This window comes from Gopherus flavomarginatus, chromosome 1 (genome assembly GCF_025201925.1).
Source record: "Gopherus flavomarginatus isolate rGopFla2 chromosome 1, rGopFla2.mat.asm, whole genome shotgun sequence".
NCBI lineage: Eukaryota > Metazoa > Chordata > Testudines > Testudinidae > Gopherus > Gopherus flavomarginatus.
This window is the reverse complement of record NC_066617.1, coordinates 204,934,092-204,960,043: the sequence shown is the minus strand read 5'-3', so window position 1 is coordinate 204,960,043 and position 25,952 is coordinate 204,934,092. Positions and strand designations below refer to the sequence as shown.

The 25,952-nt window shown below is 42.5% G+C and overlaps 1 protein-coding gene across 1 annotated transcript in view; it reads left to right on the top strand.

Moving 5' to 3' along the window:
- The window catches only part of HLCS (holocarboxylase synthetase), a 205,285-nt gene that overhangs the window by 168,319 nt on the left and 11,014 nt on the right, over positions 1–25,952 (top strand). The window contains exon 7 of the mRNA XM_050929180.1: positions 16,732–16,799. Within this exon, the coding sequence (XP_050785137.1) occupies positions 16,732–16,799 (68 nt within the window). The remainder of the gene's footprint in view (positions 1–16,731; positions 16,800–25,952) is intronic.

Genomic DNA, 25,952 nt, shown 5'->3' with positions numbered 1-25,952 from the left:
TCTTGGACTACTCAGAAAGATATTAAGGTCTGTTTGTTCCCTTAAAGATACAGTACCCAGCAGTTTGCCACATTAACTGGAATTAACTTTTAAATTTAAATTCACTTTAAATCAAGCACAGCACTTGGGTTGCTTAGATTAAAAGTAAAACAAGTTTATTAGCCAAGGCAGATAGGATTTTAAGTGAGTTAAAGTATGAAGGACAGAGTTAGAAATGGTACAAACAAAAGTGAAAAACGATTTGTAGAGACAGAGTTAACAAAACTACAGTCTTGGTTTGATGTAAGATTCTCATCACAGTACCTTCTGGCAAGATGGCTGACTAACCCCTCTCCCACAAAGTCCAAAGTACTCGGTTCTCTGTCATCTTAGGTGAAAGATAATTTGGAGTTTTCATGCCTTTCTTTTATAGTCCAGTAAACCTTTGAATCAGATTTTTTTTTAAAGATTACTCCCCAAAGTAAAGTTAATTCAAGCTATGAGAAAGGTGACATAGAGTCTGGTGAGGAAGAAAGTTCCATGCTGATTTCTTTGCTCGCTAAAATGCAAATTGAGCAGTTTCCTTCAATCTCCTTCCCCTGCTGTGATGCTGAGTGGCTCTCTCTCCTCCCCTTGTTGGCTTTATGGTCCTGATTATCTTTTATGTAAATTGCATTCCCATTGTCTTTTAATGTACCTTGGAAATACCTTTCAGATGGAAAAACTATATTCCTTTGTCTAGGTTGGGGTAACTTTAGCCCTGCCTGGCAGACACACTTTTTGATAAAGTAATTTCCAATGTCTTTATCATTTTGAGTTTGTCCTCTGTTCATATACCATGCAGTAATATTAATGATTAGTGTGTTATTAGTTTTCTGTTGATATCTTACATGGCACCTTCTAGATCCAGATGATGACAGTAATGAGTTGGATACCAGGTACCAATGAGCCCCTTGCTCTCTTGCATTGGGTTGTTGTTAGGTTCATACCCCTCACTAAATGAATTTAGATTAGCTTAGTGAAGGTTTCAGCACCTGAAATAAATAATTTCTGAAAATAACCTTAGTTATATTATACTTAGGATCTATTTTTATTCTTTTTACTTTCATATTTGTATGCATATATGGTGTAAGGTAGATAAGCTGTGGTTACATGACATAGATAATGACCTGTTATGTACAAGATGTGTGAATGTGCATATAGCTATGCAACCACACTGACATACCCTTGTTTTTGTTTAAATAGGACTATTACAATTGAGCACAATGTGAATATCACTCTACAAACTCTAGCCATTACCCTGCTGGGCATGGCAGGTTTTGTTTTATGAAGAATCTTTAAGTATCTCCATCTTCATTTTTTATTTGTTATAAAACAGATTTTTCACATAGTTGCACTTTGAATAAACATGCATGGTTGTCTCAGTTTCAAATTAAGATTTGTTTGTTGTATGTGGCTTTGTGTCGTCATATATGTCAGTTTTCAAGGGTTTGTATAGAAGTAGAGCAAAAAGACACTAACTCTCTAGTGGGAATGCTCTGTACTTTGACAAAGGTCTATTTGATCATGTCTGCGTTTGATTTCTGAGTGAGTGTCCCAGCTGTGTTGCTTGCTGCATACTAATGAATAATGTGTGAAAACATTTTCTGAATTGGGTGCATCTTGTCTGTTACAGTGCTCTGATTAAGTCTCTAGTTAAGTTCTTATACATTAATTCCATGGATGTATAACTCTATCCAACATGATATATAGAGCAGTGCACTCTACGTACCTGGAAAACACCATTAACATTCCAGGAACCTTATATTCCTGTGTATTCATGCCTTAATGATAGTCGATTTATTCCTTGTTCTTGGAATATATTTAGTTCTTCTATACATTTTAGGGTCTGCTCCACTGACATCATTGGTAGTTTTCCCACTTGCAATATACATGTTTTGTGTGTGTGAGTTAGTTATGCCTCCCTGTAGTGGCTGGACTGCAAAGACCTACCATTTTTACAGTTTGAACTTTTATTGTTTTATCTACATTTGGCCTAGTTAGCCTAAAAACAGCAAGATCCAGGCCCATTATACAGTTATCATTATTACTGTATTGCTTAAGAGCGCTAGTCTTGGACCAGGACTCCATTGTACTAGGTGTTGTAAAATCCAGAATGAAATGTTGGTCCCAGCCCTAAAGATTGTACATTTGTGTATACAATAAGAGACAGCAGATGGATGCAAACTAACTGATGGGGTAGTACAGGGAAGCAATGAGACATTATTAGTCACTATCATGGTCAATGGTCTCAGCACACCAGAGGCCTAACCATTGTTAAGCATTTATGTAGATATCACAGCAAAGGTGAGTTTGGAGAAGGGTAAAGAGATCATTTTATGGATGTGGACAAACACCTGTCAGGGATGGCCTCAATAATACTTAGTCCTGCCTCACTGCAGGGGACTGGACTAGATGACCTTCCAGTTCTACAATTCTATGCTTCTGTATTTATGGGACCCTCCCAAGCATCAGGGGCAGCACAGGAGAAAGTACGATGGTGCTTGTTTGAAAATTTAATAAATGGACGATGGAGAGTACACTTATAAAATTTGCTGATACCAAGCTGGGAAGGATTGCAACTGATTTGGAGGATAAGATTAAAATTCAAAATGATCTGGACAGACTGGAGAAATGGTCTGAAGTAAATAGGATGAAATTCAATAAGGTCAAATGCAGAGCACTCCCTTTAGGAAGCAACAATCAGTTGCACGCATACAAAATGGTAAATGACTGCTGAGGACAGCGTATTATGGAAAGGGATCTGGGGGTCATAGTGGATCACAAGCAAAATAAGTGTCAACAGTGTAATGCTGTTGCAAAAAAAGCAAACATCATTCTGGAATGTATTAGCAGGAGTATTGTAAGTGAGACATGAGAAGTAATTCTTCCGCTATACTTTACGCTGATTAGGCCTCAAATGGAGTAGTGTGTCCAGTTCTGGGGGCGCCACATTTCAGGAAAGATGTGGACAAATTGGGGAAAATCCAGAGAAGAGCAACAAAAATGATCAAAAGTCTAGAAAACATGACCTATGAGGGAAGATTGAAAAAACTAGGTTTGTTTAGTCTGGAAAAGAGAAGACTGAGAGGGGACATAACAGTTTTCATGTACATAAAAGGTTGTTACTAGGAGGAGGGAGAAAAATTATTCTGAAATTCTGAGGATAGGACAAGAAGCAATGGGCTTAAATTGCAGCAAAGGAGATTTAGGTTGGACATCAGAAAAAAATTCCGAACTGTCAGAGCGGTTAAGCAGTGGAATAAATTGCCTACGTAGATTGTAAAACACTTGTCAGGGATGGTCTGGATAATACTTAGTCTTGCCATGAGTGCAGGGGACTGGACTAGATGACCCCTCGAGGACCCTTCCAGTCCTATGATTCTGTGATGCATGGGCTGAGTGAGGGTGGAAGTCCACATCTTCAATAGCGAACGAACGATGATAGGTAGGGTGAGGATAGGCTGAGAAGGGCCTTGAAAGTGAAAGACAAGCATCTTCTGTTCATTGCAGTAGCCTTCTCCAAAACCACCCCCAGCTTCCTTGGCGTTGGGATTAAAAAACGCCAAACTGGTATCTATCCCAGACAAAAGAGGATTCTGATACTCTATTGCCAAGTGACCCCTAGAAGTTGCCATCTGTAACCATGGTGTCCTGTGAAATCCAAATTTCAAACTGAAACAAACTGTAAATTCATTAATATTCTCCACCAATAATCACACAAGAGGGAGGAGAGAGTGGGCTTTGTGGCAGAGAACAGAGCAGGAAGGCATGCTCTTCTACTTTGCTTGCTAATATCATCTACACTGTGTCCCAGCTGGCCAACTCAAGAGACCTATTACATGTACCAGGAGTATCGGATGTGAGCGCTCCTCGTACTCTTATTGTCCCTTTGGGTGAGTGTTGCAGCAAGGCAACCCAAGGGCATGGACTGCTCTTCAGACCCTGCCCTTCAATCCCATATCGCTTTCTTCCAAACAACAAGGTCAAACACCACTTAAAGGGATTTTTCAATTTGAGAATTGCTTTTATTTCAAAATTATATGTCTGAAACAAAATTATCTGAAAATTATCTGCAACAAAATATCCAAAAAATATTATTTTTTCAGTTTACTTTGTTCATTTGGCAGCACTTTGCATAGCCAGTTTCATGTCCTCTATATAGGAGAAGGCCTGCAACTATTACCCGGAGCAGTGGTGGGATCTCTTGGTATGAGGGCAGGTGTGCTTAGTGCCCTGAATTGTCTTCATCTGCTGCTGTCCCTGTCCCGGTCCCTTTACATAGTTAAGGGAATATACTCCCTGCTTGCTTTTGGAGAACCCAATTGAAAAGGCTACACTGAAGCCTCTGGATTTACTTGTACCAGATTAGGCAAAGAGAATCAACTGGGCTAGGATTTAAATATTAGTTACGTTTTGTGTTGAGTCTGGTATAATTTTACATCATGGTGACTCTTTCTGAAGTCCACAATGGATGCTCTGGCTAGTGTTATATAACTTTCTTATTTTCAAGCACCATCTTAATTGACCATGAATTTAACTCTTGGGGTCTGCCTTCAAGGTGGCACAATCTAATATTGAGAGTGTTACAAATCTTTTATACATTTTTGGAAAAAAATGAACGTTTTTTTATTTTTGCGTTTTTGGGCATTGGCTCTTGCAAGAGGGAAGTGCTATATGCTTTAGTCCTGAAGTTAGAAATTTTGTTTTTCTGTTGGCATTATTGATTAGCGGCTAACATGAGACTGTTACTTATAGAGGACATTATTTCCTAGTTATTAGGAAGAGACATGGATGTAGAATCCTATGTGTTTGGCTGTTTGTTTTCATTTCTTCTTTAAAAAGAAAAGATCATTGTATCAAAAAATAAGGTATTTTTTTCTAGATGTGTTTTTTAGTTTTCTTATTCAGATATGAGCTGAGTGAAAATAAAATTTCTGGCCATGGGAGATTCTGATATTTTAACATTAGTTTTCCTCCTAATTCAAGAAGAAAACTGAAATATCAACATTTTTTGTAGAATAAAAACTTCTGAAAAAAATTCTGTTTTAGAAATGGGAAAACAGCATTTCAGTATTCCTGCATTAAAATAATTCATTTTGATTTGCTGAACCAAATCAAAATGTTTTGTTTCAAGTGAGCTCAATGTAAAACTTCATGTGCCTGTGATGCCATGGTGCCTGATGAGAATTTTAATTCAGGTGTTCCTTGCCTCCACTCTCCCCTGGGGCAGGATTCCATGACTAAACTAGAGCTCTCCTGTTGCACCTGCAGTCATGTGATTCCCATGATGTGTCACATAGCTTGGTCAGAGGAGAGACAGCATGGAATCATAGGAGATGTAGAGTTGTGAAGAAGCACAGCCAGTAGGGGAGAATTTAAGCTTGCGGCACCAGAACTACAACTTCCATGAGGCACTGAGACACCGTAGGCAAATACAGTTTAATGTTGAACTAGCCTGACACTAACGGTTTTGGTTCAATTCAACAAATCAAATGTTTTGAGCGGTTGAACCAACCCAAAATAAAATACTTAGTTTAGATTTTCCTGATGGAAAATCAAAAGTTTTTTACAAAACAACTGCATTTTCTGTTTTAAAAAAATTATTTCCATGGAAAGTTCCCAACCAACTGTAGTATTTTAGAACAATAATATCCACAGTGAACAAATAACAAATACTTTACAAATGATGACAACAAAGGAAAAATTCTGTGAGCTAAGTCACTTTTCCCCTTCTCCAGTATATCTCTGTAGCAATCTGACGCATTTCTCACTTGTGAACCTGTTCTTTCTTTGAGAGAAATTATTCCCATATCGCAAAAAATTAGTCTGTTATGTATTAATCTTATAAATAACAGCTCATAGGGAGCAATTTCTACCATGCCATGTGTAAGTCTCTTAACAGTGAAGTGGTGAAATCCTTGCGCTGTTGAAGTCATTGGGAGTTTTGCCATTGACTTCTGTGGAGCCACGACTTTACTCAAGAACTTTTCTTTTAAAAAATCAGTCTGCAATTGTCCTTAGCTGTGCAAACAGACTGATTTTTTAAAAGAAAAGATCTCCAGTGTACTTGATGGCAAAAAAAGAAATGTAGCTAATATAGTTACGATTCATCTGGTAACTTATGAATCCTTGCTAGTTCTATACCATTTATAACACCTGATCAAAAATTTCTGATATTGATGTATTGCCAAATAGTGTTAGGTTTCCAACCTGATTTCCACTCTGCTAGCATACATTGTCCAATATGCCATATTTGAACAAGTGTGCAGGAATACAGGAAATACTTTGTATGAGTTTAAATTGCATTAACTTAACATTAGACTCACTCACACTTCTGGTATTATGTAAATGTATAGAAAATCCATTTATTCATTTCTGAATATTGGGTAAAATCATAGCAAAATTTTTGGGAGCATTCTCAATCCTTTGAGAACTTTACACACTCAGGAGCTGACTTCCCAGTGATCTGTTGCACATTGTCTATCCATCTGCTCACTGATTGTCCCCTCTACAATGACCTGACACCATTCCTTCCATGATAACTTTCTCAGGGTTATTTCCATCTGTATTCCTGGTGTGATCAAAGTACATACATTTGTGCCTGTTGATTTCTGACAACAGAGTCCGTTTCTCTTCAGTAATATTTCAAACATAAGTGTAAGTCTTCTTTTTCATCCAGGACATACGCTTGAGTCTTCACCAGCACCACATCTTAAATGTTTCCGGTTTTCTCTTGTCAGCAGCATTGGTTTTCCACGATACAAATCCATAAGTCGCTATGGAAAAAACTAAGCTTTTCACTGGTTAAACGTCATACATTTTGAGATGCCATGGTTTTCCACACTTTTGTATTTTATCAAAGCATATATTTAACTCAAACTTCCATCTTTCTCTGAAAAATTGAAATGTACAAATAGACTGAAGTAGTGTGAGAAACATTGCATAAAGTATTGAGACCAGCTGAGAGGTAGACACAAGTTTTAGTAATAGGAATTTCAGATGTGTCTCCTTCCATGGAGTGGATGGTAGTAGAGCAGCCTTCCTAAAGTTCCTGGACCAGTTGGAGAAAGCTTTCAGGCATCCCGAACTCTCACAGTATGGCAAAAATGTGCATGTGGAACATGGATGCAAAAGCATTAGCCAGGTCGAGCCATGCTATGGCACATTGTCTCTGTGCACTCCTGGCTGTGTGGATGGCAATCTGAAGAACAAAGTTGTGTTCATAACAACCTTCAGATGACATGAAACCTTTCTGGATGGAGCTGATTGCGCCTCTGTTCACTGACCAGTCTGTGATCCTAGCCATCAGGCCGCTAGCATACAGTTTGTACATGGTGGAACAGAGAGAGATAGGGGTCTTCAGTTGCTGGGGTCATCTCTCTCATCTTCCTTGTAGACGAGCACCATCATAGACTTCTTCCAGGAGCTGGGAGTACAGCAGAACTATTTGCATTTGTTGAAAATGGTGGTTAATGCCAGGCAACAGGGGTCTAGTTTTTTCAGGAAGTTATAGTGAATGCTATCTTTTCCAGGGGCTGTGGTTTTAGTCTTTGTAAGTCTGGTCCTTACTTCATGTGATGTAAAGTCTTCTTCCAGGTCCCCTGCATAGCCAACTCGCCATAGAGGATGAAGCTATCTGTAGTGGCATGAAGCAAGGCTGTCCCCTCAGCCCCATTGTTTTCAACTTAGCTATAGAGCCATTCATTCAAGTGATTTCCAGCGGTGTAGGCAGTTTCAACCTGTATGGCAACAGAGTGAATATCCTGGCCTACGAAGATGATTTGAACCTGATCGCAGACAACCCTGAGAGTCTCCAACAAATGCTCGATGTCACGAGCCAGGCTGCCAACTGGGTAGGACTCTGCTTCAATGCCAGGAAGTATGTATCCCTGCATATTGATGGCAGTAGAAGTGACTTGGTCCAGGTGATGCCATTTCAGATCCAGGGTGAACATATGATCTTCCTCGAAGATGGGCAAATGTACCAACACCTCGGCACGCCAACGTTTCCACATCCAGCAGACATCTGAGGATGCCATCGTGGAGATCCCATAAGATGTGGCCAGGATTGACTCCTCCCTACTGGCACAATGGCAGAAGATCAATGCCTTGAACACCTTCCTGATCTCCCGTATTTTATTCGTTCTGAGGGGATCTGCCCTGGCGAAGGTACTACTTAACAAGGCGGACAACACTATCAGGCAGCTGGAGAAGAAATCTCCACTTCTTCACTAGAGCGTCAGCAATGAACTGGTGTACATCTCGCACAGGCAGGGTGGCGCCAACATTCTTTTAGCGGGTGCAACATTGCGATGATCACTCACGCCTTAGACCTTCTCATATGCCCGGACGCCATGGTGAGGAACATCGTGGAGAGTGCTATGCAGGACGTCATCAGGAAGTAAATTGCCAGGACTCCCTCTAACCCAGATATTGCCGCCTACCTGAGCAGTTCCCTGGAAGGCAAATTTGTAGGAGAGGGGAAACTACTTCGCTCTAAACTCATGCCCGCAATGCTATGCCACACCTGGAGAAGCAAATCGGCTGCCACTGGACATGTTGTGAGGAGTGTCAGGAGTTGTGAGTCCTAATGTCACAGGTGACAAATACAGAGCACACAATCATCACTCAGAGAGCTGGAACCATGCTGGAGAGGATTCTTAAGGATGCCATCCACTCCAGTACATGGAAAACCTGAAATGGAAGCCAGACCAGCGCAAGGCCTTCGAGGTGACGTGCAAGTGGGACTCCAGCAACCACTTCCTCCCCAGGGGCATCTTCACCCAATTTGCCAACTGTACGTTCATCCACAGGGCCAGGCTCAGCTGCATCCCACTGAAGGGAGCCATCCACCATGGGAATTGGGACAAGCGATGCAGGAAGGGCAGCTATGCCAGGAAGACACTACCCCACGTCTTATGTAGCTGCAAGCCCCATTCCAGAGCCTGGCAGCTGTTACACAATGCCATCCAGAATCGAGTCAGTCATCCCACCCCCCACGGGGAAGGTTGTTATGAACTTTGCCATCCCTGGAACAGACAGCCAATGGTGACCAGACGTCATCACCAACAAGGAACAGAAGAAGATCATCATGGTTGATGTCACAGTGCCCTTTGAAAACAGGACCTTAACCTTCCACAATGCCTTGTCTTGAAAACTGGCGAAGTGCGCCCCCTCTGGCTGACACCTGGAGAGCTAGGGGCTATGAGGTTCAAACTCACGTGCTGATTGTTGGAACCCTGGGCTCATGGGACCCCCAGTAACAAGCAAGTGTTGAGAGAATGTGGAATGAGTCAACGCTATGCTCAGCAGCAACTCATGCTGTCAGATACTATCAGGTACTTGAGGGATATTTAGAACACATCGGCAGTACCAGGAGAGATGAGCTGGAGTGCCGACCAGAAGCAAAACTGGAAAGTAACTGAAATACTTCTGTGATGGATTATATCTATTAAGGAACAATCTATCCTAAACTCTCAATTACTGAGTGACAATCTACACTCATTCCTATATTTGCTTTCTACAGCCAGTTCTCTGTATAACTTTTCAAGAGTGATGTACCTGAGTATTCGGATTCTAATACCTAAGCTGTATCGTTAAATTTATTCACCTAAAATTGGGTTATTGCAGATTATGTACACTCTCTCTCTCTCTCTCTCTCGACTTTTAAACCGGATTTTGTACTTTTGGATAATCTAAGCACTACATCCAGATGTACAGACTTGTGTCCATTTATTCCTTTGCTTAGAGATTGCCCGGTTTGGCCAATGTACATGGCAGAGTGGCATTGCTGGCACATGATGGCATATATCACATTGGTAGATGTGCAGGTGAACAAGCCCCTGATGGCCTGGCTGATGTGACACAAATCTGACATCAGGAATCATAACATTCAAAAACCAGTGGGAGAACACTTCAGCCTCTCTAACCACTCAGTGACAGACTTGAAAGTGGCAATTTTGCAACAAAAAAACTTCAAAAACAGACTCCAAAGAGAGACTGCTAAACTTTAATTAATATGCAAATTAGATACAATTAACTTAGGTTTAAACAGAGACTGGGAATGGTTGGGTCATTACACTAATTGAATCTATTTCCCTATGTTAAGTTCTCCTCACACCTTCTGTGGGTCATCTCAGTTATCACTTCAAAGGTTTTTTTTCTCCTGCTGATGATAGCTCATCTCGATTGGACTCTTCCAGTTGGTATGCATACTTCCACCTTTTCATGTTCTCTGTATGTGTAAATGTCTCCTGTCTGTGTGTTCCATTCTGTGCATCCAAAGAAGTTAGCTGTAGCCCACGAAAGCTTATGCTGAAATAAATTTATTAGTCTCTAAAGCGCCACAAGGACTCCTATTCTTTTTGTAGTTTGAGTGTCGTCTTTGTCTAATATAAATACTTTTCAACAATGAAGGTGATGATAAACCATCTTTGTGTGGAACATAGATAACATAGGGATTAAAATGAGTGATGTGCGTCATTTTGAGAGATATTTAAGAGGTATGGTTCTTAACAAATAATGGATTTCCCTTTAAATACTTTAAAAGGAACTTAGCTTTTGCAAGTTTGTCATGAAAATCTCTGTGTCAAAGTTTTGTTGTAATTTTGATCTTGAAAATACATTTCCTCTTTGTTCAGAAATATTTGTTCCAATTCTTAGCTCTATAAGATTCTAGGATTGTCACTCTCTGTTCTCTGAAACCTGTGATGGCTGAGTCAGTGTGAAGCGATGCAAACAGCTACAAGCATAGTTGAAAGCTCTTTTTGTTTAAAATATCACCAGTTCAGTAATCACTGGGATTTGTAGTCTGTTACTTGCCAATTTTTAAATTCTCAGCCATTTTCAGCTTTTTTTACACTTTATGAATTACATCTGGATGACAGCATGTTTTTATATATATTTTATTTTAATATAAATTGTTTATATAGTGTCTCTTGTTCACAATTATCCCAAAGTACTTGACAGGCTGTTTGGGAATTATTTCACCCACTGCTGAAACACAGCCTCTTTGTGGAACATGGCAACTAGTTAACTGCACACAACAGTTCAGGACAGGAAACAGACTGAAGAGAAATTTTGGTAGGCCCAAACTGGAATTTGGTGAGGACACTGCGGCTGAAATCTCTGTGCTTGCAAAGTGCCCTGTTTATTATCTCATTTGAAAGATGATAGCTGACAATGTTGTATGAGTTCAGTGCATTCTATTCTGGTTCAGAGGGAGTTCTTTACCATCAGAGTGCTTGTTTCCTAACATCAGACTAAGTTAGTGGATTCAATATTAAATTGGAAGGAAGCATACCACCTACTGAATCACCAACAGTACCTCCTCTAGTTTCTGACTTTACCTTTGAATGTCTCAATTCCTGTCGTGGACTAGGCTTGATTCTGCTTAGTGTATGAAGCAGGATGAAATTGTAGCTCAAGGTGACATGGCTACAGACTGTATTGTGTATATTTTAATTATTTTACAGTAACCAGGCGATGTTTTACTTTGGACAAGAGCAGTTAGATCTGTTCTTGATCAATATGTTTACAACTCTCTGGTTCACTTCTGAAGATATCATTCTTAATATGTTGTGATACATTTGTTTTATTACATCCCAATAACTACTCTGTTTGTTAGACCTTGGCACGGGAATTCATTTTTAATGAAATCCATTTCATTTCCATTTATTTTGTTAGCTTTTCATAATGGTTCAAGCAGTATTTTTTTTTTTCAAGGAAAAAAGGTCATGAATTGAGAAGATTACTTTTTGAAGGAAAAAATTCAATTGTCCAGAATGGGTTTTTAAATTAAATCGAAACAACTTAAGTCCTTACTTCCCTTCACATCTCCCTTGGAAACTCCCTCCTTTACTATAACCTTGTGGTCTTGATGATATTCACAGAGAAGCTGATTTACTGAATAAAGAACTTTAAGTTTTAAGTTTTGGAACATTACCAGTGTGTCTGAACCCAGGTTTCAAATTTTACTGGCATTTTGTTGGCAGACCATTTTTTGGAGTCCCTTCTTATTTGAATACGTTTCCTGACACCTTTGGCTGTGTGTTACTGTGTTTTTACATTCTGTCTCTTTTTTTAAAAAATAGTATATAAACATTTACAAAGAATTAATTATAAAATATCTGGTATAAAAGTAGAATAAAGACAAGAAAATTACTGGTTGAAAATTCAGAGAGCACAAAAAGTAAGTGCCATTTTTATTGCAGAGGTACCAAAAGTAGCAGTGTTATCCCCGTCCAGTCAGTGGGCCCAGTCCTCCAAACACTTCAAATGAAGTGGCCACAACTGTGTGTAGCCAGATTGACTTCATCCTCCTCACAATAGCACTGTGTCTAGTAATAAGTGTTCACAGAATTGGGCCCTACAGTTGACACTCTTGTTGCTAGCACAATTTTTTTCCCCCAACAACTGTCCAAAGTGTGTGTAACTGTAAGACATTTGGTTTTCAGCCTGTGGTCCCTGGGCACCGAGGGTCTGCAGACTGTGTAAAGATTTCTAAAGGGGTCTGCACTTCCTTTTGAAATTTTTTAGTAGTCCACAAATGAAAAAGGGATGGAAAACTACTGCTGTGAAACAACCTTGTTAGTCCATTCACAGTATCAGCAGACACAGGTCAGAAAAAATATGATGATCTTAATATGGTAGATTCTTCTTTGTACAATAAGTGTTCATAGCAAGGTAGGAAAAACTAGCAGTGTAAAATTGCAAGGCTTTTTGTAAATCTAGAGAAGTCTGGAACATCTTAATCTTTTTTTTTTTTTTTTTTTTAAAGAGGATGCAGGAAACTAGTATCTCCAGACGTAAAAGATACTATCACTTTGTGTACTAGTACTAATATGGGAAAAGGCTGTTTTATGTGGAAGCTGCTTGGATTTCTGCTATAAAAGAGAAATTTACTGGCATATTGATGAGCTCCAACACATGTACTAATGACTGGTTGGGTAGAATGTCTCTGATTGTGTTGCAAGCACTGCACAAAAGTATCAACAATTTCAGGTAGTCTGCACTGTGTAGAAATAGATTGCTCTCGAAAAGTAGCTGGGATTAGAGGCCTTTTCTGTGTAATTACACTCTGAAAATAAAGGGTAATGGTACATTAAGAAAATCTAGTGGAATATATTGTTAAGATGAGCTTTTTTTTCCAGTGGAAGGAGTTGTTAACTTGAAAACTGTTCTGCTTGCAAAGATGCTCTTGTGTTCCCATAGATAAACTCATCATTTTATTAGTATATTTTGAGTTTAGTTCGAAAAACAAATAGAAAACCTACAATATGTAACAACTTGGGAATGGGGTAAAGAGTTCTTTAGCATGTTGTGAATGGCATGCAGTACATAGGAGAAAACGGAGTGGATTTTTAGCAGACTGAATGATTTGACACACATTAGCCTTGAGTCTGCATTTCCTGACTTACGTGAGGTTTAAACTAGACCCCACAGCTAGCTTTAATGAGGATTTATTGGGAGAAGAGAGATGACTTTTTTTAACTTAATTAAATTAAGTTGCTCAAACAACTTACTTACCTGGTGAATAATTTACTATTTTATTGTTTGAAAGGGGCAAAACCATCCCTCCTCTAAAATTTGTTATAGGACTTATTGTTAGCTTGCAACAAAATGATGTTATACGGAATTCTACTACAGAGGGTATTTAAATAACTGTAAGAACTAAGAATTGGAATGGAAATGACAATAGAACTGTCATTTAGAAGTAACAGTCTTTTCAGTAATGCATTGTAGGAGCTGACAACTTTTTTCTTCCCAGATACTCCTGGGGGAAAGCCTGAATTATAAAACCATAAATGGCACTATGCAGTAACATCTGAGCATTTCTGTCACGGTGCATTAGGATCCTTGATTGACTTATCTTCTTTTATATGGTCCTGTGGACCTTTGTAGCTATTGACAATATTTTAAACTCTATCATGAGGGAAGGTTTTGTTTCAGTACAGTTTATTCTTTAGAAAAGTATCCAGCTCAGACTGCCATTACCTAAATTAAGGAGATGGATTACACATCCGGTATCAAGCACTATAATGAAAAATGTAAACATATCAATACATACACTGCTAATTTCCAGAAAGGATATAGTGGACTATGGCTATGTAGTAAAGTAATAAAAATGGAACAGAAAGTTGGCAGGTCACCTTCTTATCTGAAATATCATAGGAGACTTGGATCAAGTGGCATGCCTTTTTTTCAGTTTGACTAAAAAATATTATATCTTTGTTCTAATACTAAGTGTTTCCAATATTATGGCATTCTCTGTAAATGAAATTATAGTAACTATAATCAAGCAACTTGAAGGGTGTGATTTGTTTTGGTTTTTTTTAATCCCTCCCTCTGCCCACCCAGAACAAAGACATTCAGAGTTAAGGGTAGAAGTCTGTCTCTAACCCATGCCCAGGTATTTTAACATCTGGAATGTAATGTTGCCTTTTGTAATACCTCTGCAATACTGTAACACAGCAGGGTGCATTAATGAGACTTTCAGCTTTAAACCCACTACATCAATGAAACGTATAGTTGTCAGGCTGTTAACATTATTCAAACGTAGTTTTTTGTGGTTTCAATTCCCATTTTATGTTGCTATATACACAAAAGCCATTGCATTGGCTAGCTGTGGGAACTGATGGTTCTTTGGCCCTGATATTTCTATGAACCATTTAAGTGTTGTTTACTACTCTTGACAACATAATTTATAGTCTATGTTGTGAAAAATTATTAATGTGCTAGTGTTTTACCATTTAATATTTCAGTTATTTTAAACACCAGAAATGCCCAGTTCACAGTTTGTCAGGTACCTCGTGGGGGTGATGAAAATTTGAAATGAAATTAAAGCATTTTTTTCCAGAATCAGATAAATGCTTTTCTTTATCCCTACCTGTTGAGTAAATTTAGTTTGAATGGGTCGGTCTTCTAGATTCATCAGTGAAGTCTTCTGTCTTAATTCACTGCGCAACAATAAGAAACAAAGAACTTTATGAAAACATTGAAATGAAGGGGAAAGTGAAATAAAAGAGGAGATGAAAGTATGAGAACTTCATCATATTACATTATACCATTGATGAACCCCCTTTTCCTCCTTCAATCTAATTGGTCACAAATACAATCATTTATTTCTTCAGTGGGAACATCAATAGCTAAGAATGTAAATCCATCTACAATAGCTTCTTTCTAGTAAAGAAAATTCAAACAACTTTTCTTTTCCAGAAATGAAACAAACCCTCCCACCCCAAAAAAACCAACACAATTTATTAAGTTCAGAAGCACTTTATTATTGCCTTGGAGCTGTGTGGCAGTGCCTCCAGGGCTATCTCAGATAGCAGAAATAAATCTGTCTGCCTCCAGTTGTCTCAGCCTAGGTATTAGCGGCTTCCCCATGTTGTGTACCTCCTTACAGAATTTCTTCTTGGCCTAAATAGTACAATCTCACTGTTCTCAAACTCAGTCTTGTTAACTGTTGCCAAACCCTAACAGTTCCATGCATATGTTCCCTTAATCATATCTCTTTGTTTTAGAGATCTACATTTGGTTTCGACAGCCATTAATGAAAAACCACATTTCAAATTAAAAAGCGCGGGGGGTGGGGGAGCAGACAACTAGCTCCTTCAGTAGCTGTCTGCCATAACATTTATTTCCAGTAGGCAGCAGAGGGTGCACTTGTACTTACTAGTTCCTAGTATACTGTGTCACTATCTTGGTTACAGGAGGACTTGGAAGTCCTTGAATCTTCTTCCTAAATTCAGAAGAAATAACTCTGAACACCACTTACTCTTTTCTTATTAGTGTGGCACACACTGCCTAAGGCAAAACCACCTTTAATTTAAATGAACTACTCTTTATTTGCATTAAAAGTGAGCTTTTACAGACTATAAATTGTTTACTAGATTTATCTTGTATAGCCGAACACTGGTAACATCATGTGGATCTTTTTTGTCTGTTAAATAATTTATCTTTTCCCCAAAACTTAAAATGAAATGAAGATGGATCATAATACAGTTGAAATATGTTTAAAACAGTTCTCATAGTAAGATTTTTTTTAAAGTTAATGTTGACTCATTTGATGGCGTTCAAGTGTACTTTCTACGGATTCCCAGAGGAAAGTTAGTATTCTTTTAAGTGAAACTATTTTAACAGCAGAGTGAAAACCTAAACCTAAACCAAACCAGTGTTCTCTAGAGTTCTCAGAAGGTGTAGATTTATTTACTGTAGTTAAATCATAATTAGTTCTCGGGGGATAGTGTATCTTTTAAACTGCTTTATTGCCACCATATTGGTTTTCTAAATAATCAGAAACTGCTGCTGTTACGTTGTAGAGTATGAACAAAAATTTGCTGTAAGTAGAAACAAATGTCTGGAATCGCTACTTGTCACTTATTGGAGATAGTGACCCAAGTTAGAAGAAATAAGAAATACTAAAGAAATACAGCCATCTGTGTTTTAAAAAGCACCTTAAATGAACTATGGTCATATCTTTTTTCCAGAATTACAGATGCAGTATTATTTCACTTGATCATTTTTCAGGTAGCTTCTCTCTTTGGATTTTCCATTACCCTTTTCACCTAATCATAAATTATAACTGAAAATAAATAAATGATGCTGTTAATTTGATGTAAAATATTAGCCTCTATTTAAATGTTGATGGTAGATTTTCATGAAAAAAGCTGACTGTTCTAGCTGACAATCTTTTTCATTAATTGTCAGGCTGATGTTCAATTTGCCTCAGGAAATGGATTTAATAGCGATTGCAGTTCGACAAACACAAGGGAAAGGTAAGTAGGTTTTCTTGCAACACTGACAAAAAGAAGATAGTTTATTGCATTTATTCAGTAATGTAGTTTATGTAGATCATTTATAGTAGGGCTGTCAAGCACTTAAAATGAATCGTGATTAATCACATTATTAAATACCATTTATTTAAATATTTTGGATGCTTTCAACATTTTCAAATATATTGATTTCAGTTACATCACAGAATACAAAGTGTACAGTGCTCACCTTATATTTATTTCAGATTAAAAATATTTGCACTGTAAATACCAAAAGAAATAGTATTTTTCAATTCACCTAATACAAATACTGTAGTGCAATCTCTTTATCATGAAAGTTGAACTTACAAATGTAGACTTAAGTACAAAAAAAACTGCATTCAGAAATAAAATAATGTAAAACTTTAGAGCTTACAAGTCCACTCAGTCCCAGTTCTTATTCAACCAGTTGCTCAGACAAACAAGTTTGTTTACGTTTGCAGGCGATAATGCTTCCTGCTTCTTGTTCACAATGTCACCTGAAAGTGAGAACAGGCTTTTGCATGGCTCTGTTCTAGCCTGCATCACAAGATGTTTACATGCCAGATGCGCTAAAGATTCATATGTCCCTTCATGCTTCAACCACCATTCCAGAGGACATGCATCCAAGCTGATAACGGTTTCAGCTCAGTAACAATCCAAAGCAGTGCGGACCGACACATGTTCATTTTCATCCTCTGAGTCAGATGCCACCAGCAGAAGGTTGATTTCTGTTTTTGGAGGTTCGGGTTCTGTGGTTTCCGCATCGGAGTGTTGCTCTTTTAAGACTTCTGAAAGCATGCGCCATACCTCATTCCTCTCAAATTTTGGAAGGCACTTCAGATTCTTAAACCTTAGGTTGAGTGCTGTAGCTATCTTTAGAAATCTCATATTGGTACCTTCTTTGCGTTTTGTCAAATCTGCAGCAAAAGTGTTCTTAAAAGGAACAAGAGCTGAGTCATCATCTGAGACTACTATAACATGAAATATATGGCCTAAACAGGTGAAACAGAGCTGGAGACATACAATTCTCTCCCAAGGAGTTCAGTCACAAATTTAATTAATGCATTACTTTTTTAACAAGCATTATCAGCATGGAAGCACATCCTCTGGAATGGTGGCCGAAGTATGAAGTGTCATACAAATATTTAGCAATATTTTCCAATGCCGGCTACAAAAGTCCCATGCAGATGCCTGTTCTCACTTTCAGGTGACATTGTAAATAAGAACTGGGCAGCATTATCTCCCATAAATGTCAACAAACTTGTTTGTCTTAGCGATTGGCTGAACAAGAAGTAGGACTGAGTGGACTTGTAGGTTCTAAAGTTTTGCATTGTTCTTCGAGTGTTTGCTCGTGTCCATTCCATATTAGGTGTGTGTACTCACCACATGCAACAGTGCCAGAAGTTTTTCCCTCAGCAGTATCTTTAGGGGACTGGCTCTGGCACCCTCTATAGTGGTGGCTGCATAGCGCGGTATAAGGAGCGCCACCGGCTCCCCGCACCCTCAGTTCCTTCATGCCGCCAGTGACAGTGCTGGAATATCTGCTGCTTCGGCTAGAATTGTTTGGTTCTCCATTCTTGCAAAACCTGTATAGTTGTATATAGTTAAGAACTACTACTAACTCATTCAACTAATTCACTACTAACTCATTCAACTCATTCAACTACTACTAACTCATTCAACTAATTCAACTATTAAAGTCTTTGTTAGTCCCAAGTGGGACTCAGCCTGGGGACGGTGCATGACCCGGTCCCCAGCTGTAAGCCCTGTGATCATTGCAAACGGCCTATGCCCATCGGCAATCCACGTAATAGCTGCCTAAGGTGCTTGGGTGAAGGGCACATAAGTGACAAGTGTGATCTTTGTAAGTCATTCAAACCCAGGACGAAAATGGAGCGAGACAATCACCTGAAAGGGAAAGGAAGGGCTAGGGGCAAGCCAAGACCCACACCGGACAGCTCAATGCCCCTTTATGGAACTCAGGCCCCAGCTCAAGTCGAGCAGTGCAGGCCATCCCATACCTTGCCTGTGACTCCAGATAGCAGTACAGGCCTCCATCAGCTTCAGGTGCTATCGACACCTGAATCCCTGCAGGCAGCTCAGGAGATCGTGATGCTTCCGGTGCCGCTCACACTGGCTCCAGCGGTACCCCGGTCTCGGGGTAAACCCGCCTTGGGTCCTCCATATAAGTCCCCACCGCGGCAATGCACTGTTCCCCATCACATGGGATGTCCTGCCACTGCTCCCCCACCCAAAGCCGTCATGCCTCAGAGCTAGAGAGGCAGGCTCAGCGGAGCCCTCTTCATTCCCAGACCTTGGGCACCAACAGCAGGATTTGAGGCGTACCTCACCAGTAGCCTGGCACAGATCCACTGAGGCTTGTGCTCCCTGGCAGGGGCACCAAGACTGACCCCTCACCTCACCAAGAGCTTGGTACGGATCTCGGGACCGATCGGGGGACCGAAGCCACCGGTCACCAGCCCATTGTCATCAGTCTTTGAGATGGTGATCGTCCTATTCGGGAAGATCCTCCCAGCAACTGGTGCGTGATAGCTCCTGGTCCCGCTTGACATCTGGTACCGGTCAAGTAGCGTAAAGCGTAGATTGCCAGGTTTCCAACACTGATCCACCGAACACCATCAGTCCCCAAGGCCCAGACCAAGACCTTCATCTCACTCGGACAGTTCTACCTTAAGGCGCAGTGACCAGCACCAGTCAGGTAAGAGCTGCCACTCCACCCAATCCTGGTCGCCGGGTAGCGACCGCTCCGGCGATAGCTCCAGCACAGAGCAGGATTCCGTAACTGCAGGGCATCCTACGATACTGGCGCTGTCGCCTACATCATCAGCACCAAAACCTGTCCCAGGACCCCAAGTGCAGTGGCCGGCGCCATGGTACCCGTAAACCCTTGGAGGTTCACCCAACCTTCTCAGGCTGCCCGATCGGTGTCAGGAGCCTCAGACAGGTTAGCAGCCTAGACATATCAACTCCCTCCAGTGCCTGAGACTTCTGTGGGGGAGGACCCCACAGGTCCAGGAAGACCCATAGGAGCAGCCTGGTGGACCACCAATAGACGTTGAGGGTCCTGCGGTACCAGCACCATCCTTGTTGTCGCCAGATGAGGCTATCATGGAGTCCCCTCACCTAGTTCCTCAGGATGATGCTAAGGCACACCAGGAACTATTGAAGAGGGTTGCTTCTACCCTGGGGCTTCAGGACGACAAATTGGAGGAGCCTTCGGTCTCCGTATTTGATGTCCTCTGCTCCTCAGCACCTGCCAGGGTGGCTTTACCCGTTCATGAAGGAGTATTGAAGATTACCACTGCCCGGTTGCAGACTCCCTCCTTCTTGCCCCCCATCTCTAACAGGGCCGAGCGCAAGTGCTTTGTGCCAACCAAGAGGCGTGAGTACTTATATTCCCACCTGGCCTCCAATTCCCTGATGAATAGAGGCAATTAACCACAGGGAGAGGCAAGGTCAACGCAGGGCTACCCCCAAAAATAAAGACTCAAGGAGGCTGGATCTCTTTGCACACACAGTTCATTTGTCTTCCAGCCTGCAGTTGAGAGTGGCCAATCACCAGGCACTCCTTGGCTGCTACAATTACAGCATGTGGCAGGCCATGGCCAACTTCGAGGCTTCACTTCCTGAAGAATCGAGGAAGGAATTCTGGGCGATCCTCAAGGAAGGCACGGCTGTGGCCAGGGAAGTCCTACAGGCAGCTTCAGACACAGCAGATTCTGCCGCTCACACCATGGCCTCTGCCATCTCCATGTGGCGAGCGTCCTGGCTGCTCCTCTCAGGCTTGTGCACTGAGGCTCAGCAGTCGATGCAGGACATTCCTTTCGACAGCCAGGCTCTGTTTGCAGAGCAGACAGCAAGCTGCTCGGTTTAAAGGACTCCCGTGCCACCCTGAAAACTCTTGGACTTTATGTCCCAGGCCTGGCATGTAAGCGGTTCAAATCACAGGAGCCTTAGGAACAAGGGAGCCAGCCTAGGCAGGACCTGCCTCACAAGAAGGCCAAGGACTACAAACGCCACCTGAGCCACCTTCGTCCACCCTTTGCTCAGTCAGGTTCCACCTGAAACAATCAGGGGGCCAAGCAACCGTTTTGAGGGTGTGCCTGAGGGAGACCTACCATACTATTCCCTAGATCCATCATCTTCAGCTGCCTTTTCTTTTTCCTCCTTGCGTGGACCACTATAACCTCAGACCGCTGCGTCCTGAACACAGGGCTATACCCACCCCCAGTTTCTTTCTACCCCCACCCAGGCTTCTTCTCTGTCCCTCTTCAGTGACCCGTCTCACAAGAGTCTCCTCACGCAGGAGGTCCAAGGGTTACTGCAGCTGGATGCAGTGAAGGAGGTTCCTCTCAAGTACAGGAACAAAGGGTTCTGTTCCCGGTACTTTTAAATCCCAAAGGCCAAGGGTGGTCTACAGCCCATTCTGGACCTGCGAGACCTCAACAAGTACCTAAAGAAGCTGAAGTTGTGAATGGTCTCCCTCGCCTCTATCCTCCTGTCCCTGGATCCGGGAGACGAGCATGCCACCCTCAACTTGAAGGGTGCATACTTCCACATAGTGATTTTTCAAGGTCACAGACACTTCCTCCAATTTATGGGGGGACCCGGCCACTACCAATTTACTGTCCTCCTGTCTGGCCTAGCAGTAGCACCGAGGGTGTTCACCAAGAGCATGTCGGTGGTGGGGGCTTATCTCAGGTGCCAGGGTATCCAGATCTACCCATACCTTGATGAATGGCTGGTCAAAGGCAGCTCCAGGTCTCAGGTCCAAAAGGATGTTGTAGTGCTGCAAGCCACCTGCCACTCCCTGGGTCTACTGGTGAACGACAAGAAGTCGACGATAGTTCCAGTGCAAAGGATAAAGTTAATGAGAGCAGAGCTCCACCCAACCTGTGCCAGAGCATTCCTGCCACTACAAAGGTTCCAGATGTTGACAGACCTTATTGCGGAGTCTCTGCATTCCCCCTGACTATGGCCAGAGTTTGCCTGTGTCTGCTGGGCCATGTGGCGGCTTGCACATATGTTGTCCGCCCTGCCAGTCTCCGGATGCGGCCCCTGCAGCAATGGCTGACTTCGATCTTTTCCCAGTCCAGGGATCACCTGGAAAAGATTGTTACCATCCTCCCCAGTAATACTCACCTTGCTGCGTTGGTGGACCGAGTGTGTGAAGGTCCTAGAGAGAGTTCCGTTTGAAACCCCCTCCCACTCCATCGAGTTGGTGTTGGACGCCTTGGACCTCGGGTGGGGTGCTCAGAGATCTCCAGACCCGGGGTATGTGGTCCCTGGAGAAGATGACGCTACACATAAATGTCAAAGAACTCAGCGGTCCGCTTGGCATGTGGGGTCTTCCTACCTCACCTGTTGGGCAAGGTACTGAGAGTTCTGACCGACAACACAGCCTCAACGTTCTGCATCAACAGACAAGGAGGAGCGCTCTCATTGGCTTTCTGTCAGGAGATACTCCGTCTCTGGAACTTCTGCATCAACCACAAGATCCATATGGAGGCTTGTCACCTCCCTGGCATTAAGAACACGCTAGCAGATCACCTCAGCAGGGCCTTCTCCTCTCACCATGAGTGGTCACTCCATCGGGAGGTAGCCTACATGATCTTCCAGAGGTAGGGAACTCCCCAGATGGACCTGTTCACCACCAGGCAAAACAAAATATCATCAATTTTGGTCTGGGCAAGGACTCCCTTTCCGATGCCTTCCTCCTGTCGTGGTCAGGGAGCCTGATGTACACATTCCCTCTGATTCCACTCAGATTCCACTCATCAGTGAGGTTCTGGCAAAGGGTGCAAGTTATCATGATCACCTCTGCGTGGTCTTGCCAGCATTGGTTCAGCTTGCTCATGAACCTGACAGCGGTCCCTCCCTGGTCCCTGCCCAACCGACCAGACCTGCTGTCACAGGACCACAGTTGGCTCTTATATCCCAATCTCGCGTCCCTCCACCTCTTGAGGTGAGTGCTGCATGGCTGAACCCGGACGAGCAGATCTGTTTGGAGGAGGTCCAGCAGGTCCTCCTGGGAAGCAGGAAGCCCTCAACCAGACTGACTTTCCTAGCCAAGTGGACAAGGTTTCCCACTGGGCGTCCAAGTGTGGCATCTCTCCCTTGCATTCTTCCATACAATCTGTCTTAGACTACCTGCTTCATTTGAGGAACCAAGGCCGGCCGCACACTTCCATTAGAGTGCATCTCGTGGCTACCTCTGCTTTTCACCTGCCGATACAGGGCCAGATGGTGTTTTCTCATGACATGAAGGTCAGATTCTTGAAAAGTCTCGATAGACTCTTCTTGCAGATATGGGCCCCTATCCTGCAGTGGGATCTTAACTTGGTCCTTTCTCGGTTCAGAGGCTCACCCTTTGAGCTGCTGGGTTCCTACCACCTTCCAACCTGTCATGGAAGGTCGCTTTCCCGGTGGCTGTGACATCAGAAAGACGAGTCTCTGAGATTAAAGCCTTGACCTCAGAATCGCCATACATGGTCTTCTACAAAGACAAGGTTCAGCTGCAGCCCCACCTGGCCTTCCTGCCGAAGGTGGTGTCCACCTTCCATCTGAACCAGGACATCTTCCTTCTGGTGTTCTGTCCAAGACCACACAAGACCAGTGAGGAGAGGTGTCTTCATGCGCTGAGCATCCGGAGAGCCTTGGCTTTTTACCTGGAACATACCAACCCTTTCCGTAAATCAAGTCAGCTCTTCACTGCTACAGAGGATTGGATGAAGGGCCTTTCAGTGTCCTTGCGGAGGAATTGGATCATAGAATCATAGAATATCAGGGTTGGAAGGGACCTCAGGAGGTCATCTACTCCAACTCCCTGCTCAAAGCAGGACCAATCCCAGACTTTTGCCCCAGATCCCTAAATGGCCTCCTCAAGGATTGAGCTCACAACCCTGGGTTTAGCAGGCCAATGCTCAAACCACTGAACTATCCCTCCCACTTTTACAACCTGGTGGGGGTTCTACCGCCACCGATTGTCAGAGCCCACTCGACTAGAGCTCATGTGTCCTCAGTGGTCTTCCTGGTGCAGGTCCCTATCCAGGACATCAGTAGAGCCGTGATGTGGTCCTCTGTTCACACATTCACGGTACATTATGCCATCGCTCAGCAGGCCAGAGATGATGCTGGGTTCAGCAGAGCTGTGTTGCAGTTTACATATCCGGGAACTCCTACCTGCCTCCGATGGTACTGTTTGGTAGTCACCTAATATGGGATGAACATGAGCATGCACTCAAAGAAGAAAATACAGTTACCTGTTCCGTAACTGATGTTCTTCGAGATGTGTTTCTCACGTCCATTCCACAACCCGCCCTCCTTCCCCACTGTTGTAGTTTACAGCAAGAAGGAACTGAAGATGGGGGGAACCGGCGGCACTCCTTATACCACGCCATGCAGGCGCCACTCCAGAGGGCACCAGAGCCGTTCCCCTGTGGATACTGTTGAGGGAAAAACTTCTGGCACCGGTGCATGTGGTGAGCACACACGCTTAATATGGAATGGACATGAGCAACATACAGGAGCAGCTCTAGGTATTTTGCCGCCCCAAGCACAACAGGCAGGCTGCCTTCGGCAGCTTGCCCACGGAGGTCCGCCAAAGCCGCGGGACCAGCGGACCCTCCTCAGGCATACCACCAAAGGCAGCCTGCCTGCCGCCCTCGCGGCGACCGGCAGAGTGCCCCCCATGGCTTGCCTCCCCAAGCACATGCTTGGCGTGCTGGTGTCTGGAGCCACCGCGGCAACACATCTCGAAGAACAGCAGTTAAGGAACAGGTAACTGTCTCTTTTTTTAGTGCAGTTATGTAACAAAAAAAATCTACATTTGTAAGTTGCACTTTCACGATAAAGAGATTGCACTACAGTACTTTATGAGGTGAACTGAAAAATACTATTTCTATTGTTTATCATTTTTGCAGTGCAAATATTTATAATAAAAATAATAATATAAAGTGAGCAGTATGCACTTTGTATTGTGTGTTGTAATTGAAATCAATATACATCCCTACCCCAATATAACACGGTCCTCGGGAGCCAAAAAATCTTACCGCATTATAGGTGAAACCGCGTTATATCGGGGTACCGGCGGGGTAGTGGCAGCAGGGCTCCGACGATGATTTAAAGGGCCTGGGGCTCCTCACAGCCGCCAGACCTCCAAGCCCTTTAAATTGCCGCCCAAGCCCCGCTGCTGGAGCCCTGGGGTAGCAGCGGCAGGGCTCCAACAGTGATTTAAAGAGCCCCGGGCTTTGGCCGCTGCGGGGAGCCCTGGGCCCTTTCAATCTGCGTCTGAGCCCCACTGCTGGATATAATGTGGTAAAGCAGCCCCGCCCCTCAGAGTGCTGCTTTACCGCGTCATATCCAGATTTTTGTTATATCGGGTCATGTTATATCGGGGTAGAGATGTATTTGAAAATTTAGAAAAACATCCAAAAATATTTAATAAATTTCAATTAGCATTCTATTGTTTAACAGTGCAATTAAAACTACGATTAATCACAATAATTTTTTTAAATCATGGTTAATTTTTTTGTGTTAATCGTGCGAGTTAACTGCGATTAATCAACAGCCGTAATTTATAGACACAAAGAAAAAATATTTTTGGAGAGCTCAGGGGGTTGATAATCGGATAGCAGTTTTTCCTCCTTTTATTCTTACTAATCTGAATCCAACGCAAGTTAGAAATGACCAGAAGTAGTTATCTCATGGCTGTTTAGTGGCTTACATAGAATGAATTGGTGGCATTGTTTTAATTCCTACTAAAAAGTCTTCCATATGGCACAAACTGCCATCACCACACTTGGCACTGAACCAAACCAGAACCAAAACTCCCATTGACTTCATTGCAGTAGGACTGGGCCTTGAATTGACATGGAGCAGTGGTTCTCAACCTGCGGCCCACAGGTCACTTGCAGACCAGTCAGCACACAGCTGTGTCTCGTGACATCCTCAGGATCATACACGGAATATGTTTTTTGTGTGGGTGTGACCCGTATAACACACAAAATGCTACAAATGTGGCCCACAATGGTAAATAGGTTGAGAACTACATGCATGGACTCTGTTCTGTGGATAGATAGAAGGCTTCAATCTCCAGGAACGTTTCACAAGTAC